The sequence below is a fragment of the Pelobates fuscus genome, chromosome 5 (genome assembly GCF_036172605.1).
Source record: "Pelobates fuscus isolate aPelFus1 chromosome 5, aPelFus1.pri, whole genome shotgun sequence".
In the NCBI taxonomy this organism is placed as follows: Eukaryota; Metazoa; Chordata; class Amphibia; order Anura; family Pelobatidae; genus Pelobates; species Pelobates fuscus.
The window spans coordinates 6,159,258-6,172,416 of NC_086321.1; the positions used below are offsets into that span (position 1 = coordinate 6,159,258).

Genomic DNA, 13,159 nt, shown 5'->3' on the forward strand with positions numbered 1-13,159 from the left:
CGGGTATCGATGGGATGAAGGGTTAATAGACTGTGGGAAAAGGGTTGGTTTATAGGTTATTGGTTAGGATGTGTGGTGGATTGGCAATTAGACGGTCAGAAGATTTTCAGGCTTTGTGGAAGTAACTGGCTGAAGACGCTGTGAATTTATGTACAAATATAAATATTCTTAAAATGAAACCAATTCCAAAGCTTCTTCTCAAAACATTTTATCTGTTAGAATTTAGTACCAAAATAAATTAGTGTGATGTGAGCACTTTAAAATATAACGTTTATTGATGGACGTTAAAATATCCCAAGAAAGGGGGTATTAGTCTGTAGATAAATACATAGAAAGTAATAGTATATAAAGTAGAACAAGGGGGTGAAAAAATAGAATACAAAATGATAAAAATCCAAGTATCTCGAAGTAGATGGGATACAAAAAGGAGTCAAACGTTAATACTACACATTTAGGCACATATTTCCTGGTGGATAATAAAGAATCCAGTATACCACTTATACGCTGCACAGTTAACTGTTGCAACTGTGTATCACATAGCTTTTTATCATTTTGTTTTGTTTTTTCACCCCCTTGTTCTACTTTATATACTATTACTTTCTATGTATTTATCTACAAACTATAGCTCAATGCCCCCCTTTTTGGGAAAATTTAGTTTGGTAGTACAATTACAGGGTTTCAAACCCCTTGACAAAGTGGTGAAGCAAAGTTTCTCACTTGCGGTCAATTAGTGGTGGACGAGATCGATTCTTCGTTTTAGAATGTAGTATTTATGATATTTTGCCTTATTAAACCTTCCATCCTCTCCAGTAATCTCATTACTCACTGTTTTACTTTCTATATTCCTCTTTTACAGATCTTTTCCCCAGCTCACAGTTTCTTCAATTAAAGCTTGCCCTCCTCTCCACCCAAAATCCCATTGCTCTAATTTAAAGTCTCATAACTCTCTCTCTGATCATATTTTAGTCCACCCGACCTTCACCCTGTCTTGTAGTTCTCTTGCCCTTCACCTCTGATACTGCATTCTAAAATGCTAAGAATGGAAATAAGGATTTACCCAAAATATAGTGCAATGGTTCTTTTATAGAATTTAACATTTTTAAATTTCTTATACATGTTTAAATGTCTATTTTTAATAAAAGCCTTCATAGTGCATATGTTTTTGGGTTTGTACATTTACCATTTGATCTAATAATGTAAGGACAATAAACACATGTCTCCCCCACCGTTCTGCACAGCTAATTGCATACAACCTTTATTCTATCAGAGCAGTGATCCAGGTTTGTGTCCCCAAAGAAGGCACATTAACTGCATCTTCAGAGCACCTTCAGCCAATACCAAGACCTGTAGGCTAAATCAGGCAGCAATACATTTATACTAAATGTTTAATGATATCAATTACACTGATCACTTTCTTTGGTTTTAGAATGGCCGCTACAATCATGGATGTCACTAAGGAGACAGCAAAGGATCTTCTGCAGCTGGTGGGAGAGACATCTCAGACCATGACAAGGATGTCTGTAATGGATCACTTTGACCCAATTAAAGAACTGGGCAAAGGTTCTTATGGGAAGGTTCTCCTCGCCAATCACAGGCGTTCAGGTAAGTTACATTAGCTTGTATGCTCATCTCTCACCTTTTAAAAAAAACTGGAGTCCTTTATTTTATACAGAGTAAGTTCTAATGGATTTCTGCATTTAGCAGGGTAAAGTACAATGCCGATGCTTTTTGGCACCTCAAGAAATTGCTACAGTCCCTAAACTGAAAGCCATGGTTTTATAAACTATTATCTGTATAAACCTGAGTAGCTGGAGATCACAGTATATTTTGTTTTGTTAACAGGACAGCTGGTGGCCTTGAAAATGCTGGTGAAGGAGAAGACTTTAGCAGATAATTTCCTCTTGGAATATAGTATCTGCGTCTACCTTGGGATTCATCCCCATATCGTTACCACCTTTAGAATGGCCTTCGAAACACCAAGCAACTATGTGTTTGTTCAGGAGGTTGCACCAGCTGGGACACTACATTCCATCATAACACCAAAGGTGAGGTTTCCAAAAATTGGCACGCATTTAGTTTTATGGTCTTAATAATCAATGTAATTCCCATGTAAATAAACACCCCCTACCCCCCTGTCCTCCTACCCATTGTTATTGTAAATAAAAATGAATCTCTTATGTCTGATGGATTCAATTATTATCTTCTCACCTTTACAGGTTGGTTTACAAGAGGACATTGTGAAGCGCTGCATTCTTCAGCTGACGAGTGCCTTGGAGTTCATCCACTACAAGGGACTGGTCCATCGGGACATCAAGCTGAGTAATATTCTGCTCATGGACCATGAATGCCATTGCATCAAACTTGCAGACTTTGGACTCACCCGACTCCAGGGAACCTATGTACCAGGAATGTCCTGGATCATTCCCTACATGGCTCCTGAACTCTGCCTTGTTGCAGACAGTGAGCAGATATTATTGCACCCTAGCCTTGATGTGTGGGCATTTGGAGTCCTGGTGTATGTGATGCTCACTGGCTGTTTCCCATGGAAGGAGGCTTTACCAAGGGACCAACAATATTTGCAGTTTGTTCACTGGCAGGTATTTAAAGACACTGTGCCAATACCAGCCGAGTGGAGGTTGGTTACCACTGAATCCCAGCATTTCTTCAGACTAATGTTGGCCATTGATGCTACTGACAGATGTTCTGTATCACACATTGTGGAATATATTCACTGGCCATGGAAAGCCGATATCCCCCATAAGGACATAACATGAGGCACGCAGACCAAAAGTGGACAGTAACTTAGGAAATCAAAGCTGCAGATTCCGGTAAGTCTGATTGTAGCCGAACGCATTTTTCAACTCACAAATATATCCAAGATTGAGATAGGATACAACAATAGTTTAAGAACTGATGTGTTTTGTTTAGGATAATGGAACATATTATCCACTATTTTAACTGCTAACTAGTTGAAATGTAGACAATGGTTTAAAGTAGCACGCTGTTACAGCAGTTTGTAGATATACCACAAAGAAAATATGCATGCAATTTGGTTTCCATTTCTCTTTGGGGTTATATAAAATCTTGATTTATGTATATTCATTTTGTTCTTGTATATTGCTAGACTTTGGTTAGTTAAAGGGATACTCCAGGCACCCAGATCACTTCTGCCCATTGGAGTGGTCTGGGTGCCAACTCCCATCACCCTTACCCTCTAAGTGTATTTATTGCAGTTTTTATAAACTACAATAATTACTTTGCACGGTTAAGTCCTCCGGCTTCTTAAAACACGAAAAGTGTTTTAAACTACGCTGGACGTCCTGACGCTATGCATGAGGACCTCCAACGTCGTCAGTGTGGCAGAAGCAGCCACAAGAGACTGTTACTTAAAATGTTATATGTTATTCGAACTACCTGTCACTGAATGTACCGTGTATTTTACCAGCATGTTAATGTAATCGGTTCCCGAACCAGAAATGCGTAGCCGGTTCGGGAACCGATTGAAAGTACCGAATGCAAGACCACCCTGCTGTGGTCGTGTGCCTCCCCTTAATAGAAAGAAACAAGGTTGCAAGTACCGTAATTGGGTTCGTGGGTGGCCGCCGTTCGCCTAATCTCCACGTGGCGGCGGCCATCTTAACTCCCGAACAGCGGTGTTTGGTCGTCGAGCGTCTGGAACTAAAATCGGACGCTCGACTACCCAGACACCGCTCAGACCTCCAGGACCACCAAAACGCACGATCTAAACTGCCGAACGGCCCGCCGTTCGGTAGTTTGAATCCCCCAGACTAGGGGATTCATCCGAACGAAAGATTAGAGTCGGATGGCTGAAATGTTCGGTATTTTGTGTTCAGGGAAATAGACCGACTACAGGGCCAGAATCCATGGAGCTGTTTTCGGCTACCGAATCCCTGCAGTCGGTCAAATCTTTAAATGGCTTTAACTCCCGAACCCCTGGTCTGATCTGGGTGAATTTTGAATATGTTGCTCACCCAGAACAGACCTACCAGGGGACCCCTCATTTGTCACCGTACCCCCTGTATTTAGGGGACATCCAGAAACTGGGGAAAACTCTGTTCCCACTAATGAGCTTAACTGTTAATCTAAGGGGAGGAGAGGGAGAGGAGGTGACTACGATGTGATTGGTTATTTTAAGTTACCTCCCTTGCATGGGAAAAAGACATAAAAGCAAATGTGTGAATAAAGCTGTCAGTTGACCTCCAAGCTATGTGTCGTCTAGTTCTTGGAGGGAAGGGATTGTAACTACGCTACCTGTTTTATACCTGTCTTGGATTGCTGTTCCTGTCTACCAGCGGAGCTACCTTGGATCATACCTTTACTCCGCTACAGTCAGAATCCCCATAGGAAAGCATTGCTGCACATTAGGTCATGGGCGAAACCTGACCCAGGACGGAGGGACATCGGCGCTGGATTCAGCTAAGTCACTGAAAGGGTTTTAACCCCTTCAGCAACATAGGGTGGGGTGGGAGAGGGGCACTGCAGGAACCTGCAGGGCCAGGAAAACAGATTTTCCTGGCACTGGAGAGTCCATTTAAGTAACATTTAAACTGGTCGATAAACTGATCGGTTTTGATGAATGGCTAGGTATAAACTATTTTTAAGTCTTATATAATGTTACAAAAAGGACAATGTCTATGATACATAAATGATACGCGGTACCTAACCAGTATATGCAACAGTTGAAAGATTCTGTAAAATCCGTGAAGCTTGGAATAGCACAATCTATACATGCATTATCAAGGAACAATATACTTAGACTGTAGACCTCATTTGTGACACTAATGATACATAAAAGGGATTTAAATTTAAGAGCAATATAGAAAGACCCAGTTAGGGAGAGAATGGTCAAGTTTGACTGTATGGTGAGTGCGTTTCAAGGCATAGCTTGTGTATGTACGATGAACGGTCTTGTACAGGGGTGGGAATGCTCTTGGGAGGGGAGGGGGTGGCAGCAAGTATCCCTTTTGTCAATTGTTTAATAAACTATTTTACTGCTAAGCAAGGAACCCAGTTACACACACACACACATCTTTAATGCAGTGTTGGTGATTTTGTGCACATGTGAATTGTTGGTTTAATGGTTACGGAAGCCATGCTGAATGAATATTAATTTATGCCAGTTACATACACACATAGTTTGAGAAGGATTTGGAGGTGTATGTGCCTTTTTCCTGTTGATATTATATTCTAAAATGTTTTTATGGTGTCCTTGTGCTACATTTTAACTTTCAGTCCTCCATAGCAATTCTATTTTTAACCCAAATTATCACTGACCTTTAAATCTTTGTCTAGTGATGCACTAGGATTACAGTTGCTGATTCGTGTGTTTGATATAATGTCTCTTGTTTACACAGCAGGTAATGTAACCTCCTCCTTGGACAATCTGGATCTCACACTCACATACAGCAAGATGAACAGGGCTCCAACTGCTGCTTGTTGTAGTAGCGCAAGTTATTCCCCCAATGCAGAAGGTGTTACTCCCAAAACCATCAGTTGGTAAGTTCTTATTCTCACATCGTTGCAGTAAAAGCCAAGAGTTTTATGACAATACATGTAAAAATGCCATGCAGAGCTTGGATAATTGCAACATTTCCTCATTTTATTTGATATAGTTCCATATAAAAATACTTGATGTGACATGAGAGCCCTGTTTTCCCTGAACAAAATGATACACAATAAGTTTGGGTGCCCTTAAAGGACCACTCTAGGCACCCAGACCATTTCAGCTTAATGAAGTGGTCTGGGTGCCAGGTCCAGCTAGGGTTAACCCATTTTTTTTTATAAACATAGCAGTTTCAGAGAAACTGCTATGTTTAGAAATTGGTTAAGCCTTCCCCCAAATCCTCTAGTGGCTGTCTCACTGACAGCCACTAGAGGCGCTTGCGTGATTCTCACTGTGAAAATCACAGTGAGAGCATGCAAGCGTCCATAGGAGAGCATTGTAAATGCTTTCCTATGCGACCGGCTGAATGCGCGCGCAGCTCTTGATGCGCATTCAGCCGAAAGGGAGGATCGGAGGAGGATCAGAGGCAGAGAGCTCCCTGCTCAGCGCTGGAAAAAGGTAAGTTTTACCACTTTTCCCTTTTCCAGAGCCGGGTGGGAGGGGGACCCTGAGGGTGGGGGCACCCTCAGGGCACTCTAGTGCCAGGAAAACGAGTGTTTTCCTGGCACTAGAGTGGTCCTATAACCCCTTAAGGACACATGACATGTGTGACATGTCATGATTCCCTTTTATTACAGAAGTTTGGTCCTTAAGGGGTTAATAGGAAAGCATTGAATTACGGTTTAACAGACAGTCAAAGTCCAGGTTTTGTTTTTGTACAATCAGTCCTTAAAGGGACACTATAGTCACCTGAACAACTTTAGCTTAATGAAGCAGTTTTGGTGTATAGAACATGCCCCTGCAGCCTCACTGCTCAATCCTCTGCCATTTTGGAGTTAAATCCCTTTGTTTATGAACCCTAGTCACACCTCCCTGCATGTGACTTGCACAGCCTTCCATAAACACTTCCTGTAAAGAGAGCCCTATTTAGGCTTTTATTGCAAGTTCTGTTTAATTAAGATTTCCTTATCCCCTGTTAGGTTAATAGCTCGCTAGACCCTACAAGAGCCTCCTGTATGTGATTAAAGTTAAATTTAGAGATTGAGATACAATTATTTAAGGTAAATTACATCGGTTTGAAAGTGAAACCAGTTTTTTTTTTTCATGCAGGCTCTGCCAATCATAGCCAGGGGAGGTGTGGCTAGGGCTGCATAAACAGAAACAAAGTGATTTAACTCCTAAATGACAGAGAATTGAGCAGTGAAATAGCAGGGGAATGATCTATACACTAAAACTGCGTAATTTAGCTAAAGTCATTTAGGTGACTATAGTGTTCCTTTAATGGGTTAAAAGGACACCATAATGACAGATTTCCTTCAATTTAGGGCTTCCCTGGCAATATTTATTTTGATCCGAAATTCTCCAGATACATGAAGTTACAGAAACCTGAGGTAATTCTTGGCTTTAAAAGTGCTGAATTGTAGGGGGATTTTCTACTGGCTCTTGCACAATACTCCTACAAGTTGTCCTCTTAAACTAATTAACAAGTTACATCATCAGATCACCCCACACCCCCCTTTATTCATTCATTTAGGGGTACATAGTCACACTGGGTGGAGTAGAATGTCCACTCACCTTTGTTTTGTAGATCTGCCCCCTGGTGGACAGATGGCTATTTTCTTCCAGTTTCTATAACACACCCCAACCCTTTACATAACACAATTGGGATGTTAGAAAGAATAAACAGAAATATTGTTTATCCCCAGCTCTCAGGTTTACCATATCAAACAATAGATATCTACACACTTGTTAAACCAGATACTGAATACTAGGGCATTATAATTCATAGTCTGCCATTTATGCATATTGGGGTGTGTATATACTATTGTAATAATTTATGTTAATATTCCTAAATACAGGGTAAATGTTTTCAAAACCACAAGGTTATGGATGTAAAAGATTTCAAAGAATGTACGAAGTTTAGACAGTTATTTAAATATACAAATTTATTTTAATCTTCGGGTATTAACACACCATTACATATTAAGTCAAACCCTTACATGAATGAGTGGGGATTCCAAACTAAATTTCAATTTCGATAGCTCCTAGCTATGCAAACCTATTTATGGCTTACTGGGAGACCAAGTTTATAGACAACAGCCTAGAGTGGGGAGCGAACCTTGTCTCCTATAAGCGGTACATAGACGACATTTTTTTAGTCTGGAACGGTTCAGTGGATCTTTTAAATAAGTTTTTAACCTTTTTAAACACAAATGATTGGGGAGTGACGCTAACAACAGAATTCAGCAAAGAAAGCGTTAATTTTTTAGACCTGACCATTTTTAGAGGACAATGAGATAAAAACAAAAACCTTTTTTAAATCAGTGGACGTTAACAATTATATTTATTTGAACAGCTGTCACTTCTCCCCCTGGCTTTAAAATATACCCAAAGCACAACTGATGAGAGTTAGAAGGAACTGCACAGATCAAAGCACTTTTGAAATCCAGGCCATTAAGATTAAACAGGATTTTATAGAAAAAGGGTATGAGGAAATTTCTCTTTCCAACACGATAAAAGTAGTAAGAGCCATGGAAAGATCTTCCCTGTTAAAATACAAACCTGAAAATAATGAAAATAAGAGTCTGCCGCTCATTTGTAATTACAATCAAGAGAGTCAGAAGATCAGACAAATAATTAATAAACACTGGCCTATGTTAAGGAACGATCCCATGCTACACTCCATTTTACCAGAGAGACCACAATTAGTATACAGAGGAGCTCCCAATTTAAAACGAAAATTAACACACAATCATATTAGAGAAAATACACCTACCCCCTTCTTCCAGAAAGAAGGTTTTTTTGGCTGTGGACAGTGTTTAGCATGTAGAAGCACGAAAAGTGTAAAGAGACATATTACAGAATTCCATGACTCAAAAGGAGAAAATAAGTATAAGATACGCCAGATGATCACATGCTTTTCAAAAAGAGTAATATACGTTTTAAAATGCTCGTGCAATTTATTGTATGTGGGCAGGACAAAACGCCCTTTACAAACTCGTGTAAATGAACACATTAGAAACATAAAAAAAGGTTATGACAAACATAGTGTTTCAGAGCATTTTAATTCAGTACACAATAGAGACCCCCAATGTCGGGAATTTATGGCAATCCCAAAAATCACACTCAACTGGCGAGGGGAAGATGAGATTAGGAAATTAGGCAAAATAGAAACAAAATGGATTTTTAACCTCAACACTTTAGCCCCTGCAGGTCTTAACGCAGATTTTGAGCTATGCCATTTTTTATGAAAAAACCATGTATACTTTTTAATCACCAACGTTCGCCTTCCACTGGTGTTAAAAGCATTTTATGTATTTTATTTTCTTTGCATGTTTTTTGTATAGATGTGATACCACCTTTTAAATAAGGGAGGCAACAGATACACTCACCTAAGGAAAAATCCACACTAACTAGGAAATAAATAATTAAATGTGTATTTGGAAAAATGTTTTTTGCAGAAAATAGGCTCCATGTATAAAAAGCACATCCTAAGCACAAGTCACTTTTTTCCCACTAAATTTAAAGGAACCTGTATGTCTTTTAAAAAGGTTCACATAAAAAGGGTTTATTGTGTTTTTAAGATAAGATTATATATTGAAAACGGAATAACTTCAATGGAAATGCTAAAAAAGGCTAGTAAAGCATTTTTTCTGTGTTATATATAAAGAGCATACATAAGAACATTTAACTGTACACTTCTTTCTTTTATTTTCGTTTTATTATTGCAATTGAGCCAAATAGGCTCCAAATATGGACTTGGCAAATCGCCACTTTCGGACTACAATCCCCATAAACGACCGGACGAAAACCGGAAGTGACGCGCTGGGCGCAAAGCACTCTGGATCCTGTAGTGCCGAAAAACCAGAAGTGACGCGACGGCTGTTTAGCCACGTCAGGTGATCGGAAGGACCATTCCGATTGGAAGGACGCATTTTAGGCGGGATTTTACAGATTTAAAAGTACAGAGCATCAAGAAGTCTTTTACAAGCTGACTGAGGAAGCCGTTTTACCGGCGAAACGCGTTTTAGCTTTTAAAGTGGACTTAACATTTTTATTGGAAACCACTAATACTCATAATATATTTGTTCTTATCTGTTTTTTATTTTCTAGAAAGTATTTTATATTGATTATTTATACATTGTAATAAATTCATCTATTTTTTTACTACCAACTGTATCCAGTACCAGTGATTCCAGGGAAGGGGCAGTGTCACCCCACAAATTGACAGTGTCAATCATATACCGAGTGGAGAGGAGAATACACCATCCAACTTGGAGAGAGGGGTCGTGTGATCTACCTTTAAAGACACAGACGTGCACAAGTTTAGAGCCTAATTCACTTGAAAAGGCTCTAAAAAATGTGAGTGTAGACATAATTGTGAACTCACTCAATTTCCAACCACAGTGTTTAATATACTGCACAATCATTTGTATATATTCTTGTTTTCTTTTGTATATTCACTATATTGGAGAACGCAAAGGGTACCTGTCTTTGAACCACAGGTAACTTACTGTAATCCTTCACCAAACACAGCGCTGCACTCTTAAAGGTAGAGGACCCAAGGGGTGGCAACACCAATTGGGCCTGAAACCTTTTTTGTATCTTGGTGATTATCTTCGAGACAAATTGGATTTGACCAACAATCCTGCAGTATTTAAGTTTCATACGGACTATTGCAGGTTATATAAAAAAAATAGGTAAAAATTGGCTGTGTATAATTATATAAAAGTATCAAATATATTCTTCCTATCTGGGAGTGTATGATTCTACACTTTCATAATGGATTTCCCACATATTCACCAGGAACTATAGGGTATAAAAACTGCACAGAACCTCACCCATAAAAAAGGGACTGGAGGGGGCGGGGCCCGACCGCCATGCTGACCGGTCGCATGCTACTGAGTCTCCTGATGAATACACACTAAAATCAGCAGAAATCATGGTCCCACCACAGGAAAATGTGAGCAGAGATCCATTAGTGTGCACAGGAGATGGTGGACGCCACTGCAGACTCCGAGATCGGGAGTTTTGGGGCCTTGCGGTGCAAAACTTCGGAGCCTGCGGCCTACTTGGCTGAGACGGGGGGCAGACGGACGCTGCCCTGCCGACAAGCCTGACTATCCTGCCAAAACCCTGTGACACCTCCAACGGGCCCAGTTCTCCCCCCCCCTCGACCGGGGGGTTATCCCGGTCCCCACTGGTGGGAACTGACTCTCCGCAACACCCCCCTTCCCCCCCCAGCGGGGTATGCACAACATCAGGGGCCCTGCCTGGCGGTCTCGAGGCCCACACCGGGCGTGACTCTGCCAATCACCCATCACTCACAGGCAGCCCCAGCAACAGAAAGCATTTCATACTCACCTGGGGATTAAGCGGTGAATCCCTACTGTCTCACCTCCGCACCGTGAACTTAGGCCTGGTCTCCACGACGGCCTTCCTGGGTCCTGAGCCCTAGAGGTCACCCCTCCAACCGCAGCCCAATGCCTGGACTGACTACACTTACCGGGAAATCCGTTGCCGGCCTTTAATGGAACCGGAACCGAGGGCACAGATGGTTGGCTCATACAGAGCCCGGGGCTGGCAGCGTGGCACACACCAGAGCCACCCCAATAGCTGGACGCAACTACTGCCCCACACGGATCGGAGGCACAGGAACAACACGACCGGCAAACCTTGCACACCTGACAACCTGCCAACGGGGAGCAGAGGGACTTTCCCAAAGAAACCCAGTGGAGCCATTCAGTTTGGTTTTGTTTTTAGTTGGAAAGCTTATTATTACCCTTAATTCACCTTAAGCAAGCCGTATTAATGTTATGCGATAAGTACTTCATGCGGCCTTCAGTGACCCTCACCAGTTATGCTATACACCATGTGGACATTTAATGACTGCCTGATCATCAGATGCAATGTTATGCACACTCCTGTCGTATTAGTTATGACATAGTACAGCTTGAACAGTGTAGCATCTTCACGTTCTTAGCAGTGTTATCATTGTACCACTTATATTATTTTGCACATATAAAGCAGCAGACTTGCTTTGTGGAAATTACTCCTCCACCAAGATCACACAGATTTTAAGACATCAAGAGGAATATCCAGAATTAAGGATGACTGATCATTTATTTAAAAGCAAGGCCTTCTCATCCGTGTACCAGCAGTATATGGTTCCTGTGTCCAGTGACGTCATGAATCTGATTTTCTCATATTTGAAGGAGAAGAAAAGTAAACCGTATGATACAGCAGTCGATGTTGGCTGCGGTACTGGGAGATATACAATGCCTCTAGCAAAAAGGTTCAAAAAGGTTATCGGTGTAGACATCAGTGAATCTCAGCTTGAGGAAGCCAAACAATTCTGTTCCTTGGAAAATGTAACTTTCCAGGTGGCTGCTGCTGAGAACTTACCCCCAGATGATGCATCTGTGGACCTTGTAAATGCAGGACTTGCTGCTCATTGGTTCAATGTGGAAAAATTTGTGCATGAAGCAGTTCGAGTTTCAATGCCCAACGGCTGTCTGGCAGTTCATGCTTTTGTTCCAATTTTTAAATTACAAGATGGCAATAATGATGCAGCGCTAAATGTTATGAAGCAGTGTTTAGACAAAATATCAGAATTCAAGTACGAAAACAATATTATGCATCACCAGTATGAAGAGGTGTTCAATGCTATACCATTAAAAGACAAGAAGTGGGTTACGGACATCCCCGTTGTATTTGAAATGTCTGTTGAAGAAATAGGATTTTTTCAGTCTATATACATGTATCAATAATTCCTGAAACATGATAAAAATGAAGCCATCAGATTCCTGATGCATCTTGAACAGAGGTTTTGTGACATTATAGGAGATGGGTCTGAGTCAGCCCTCATTAAGGTCCATATCAAACACTATTGTGTCCTAGCCTGCAAATCATCATGAGTCTGGAGAAATAATGGACTGGGGAAGAGATAGTGTAGCATGTGTCACTTTCCTCTTGTATTCAAAATTTGTAACATATTTAAAGCTCAACAGCAGAACAAAGAACATTTAACAGATAAATACCATTATTTTCTGCCACATGATAATATTCCATCACACGATGGAAGAGCCAGGAATGAGGACACGTAAGCAGGAAGATTTCCAACTCTCCATATATATTTGTTTTTTGTCTCAACTGCCACATTCAAAAAATTCATTTATGGACACCAACCATCGGTAACATCCCTGTTGCTTTTGTAAAAGCTCTCATGTTTACCGCATATATAAAAGGTATGTTTAATGTCATAAAACTTACAATAAAATATATGTAATACATTACAATACGTTCATGTAATCTTTAAATAAAGAAAATATTGACCTTTGTTTGGAAAAAAAAAAAAGGGACTGGAAGCTGTTTTATCCCACCATATAAATAAAATATAGGAAGAAAATAAATTAGGAAGTCTGAATTATAAATTATGTTCACTCTTTGCACATTTTTATAAGTATATATTTATCCTAATGAATGTTCACAAACAGGAAATTGTCACTAAAGAGTAGTGTTGTCGCGAACCCGAAA

The 13,159-nt window shown here is 40.4% G+C and overlaps 1 protein-coding gene and 1 pseudogene across 1 annotated transcript; both read left to right on the top strand.

The window, feature by feature from the left end:
- The first annotated feature begins 1,310 nt into the window (after window positions 1-1,310).
- LOC134610530 (serine/threonine-protein kinase SBK1-like) lies at window positions 1,311-2,774 on the top strand. The gene is made up of 3 exons (XM_063453494.1): window positions 1,311-1,602; window positions 1,843-2,045; window positions 2,217-2,774. Exons 1-3 carry the CDS (start codon window positions 1,389-1,391, stop codon window positions 2,772-2,774), a joined length of 975 nt encoding a protein of 324 aa, XP_063309564.1. The 5' UTR covers window positions 1,311-1,388.
- Window positions 2,775-11,645: 8,871 nt separating this feature from the next.
- On the top strand, window positions 11,646-12,559 carry LOC134612351 (putative methyltransferase DDB_G0268948; annotated as a pseudogene).
- Window positions 12,560-13,159: the final 600 nt, after the last annotated feature.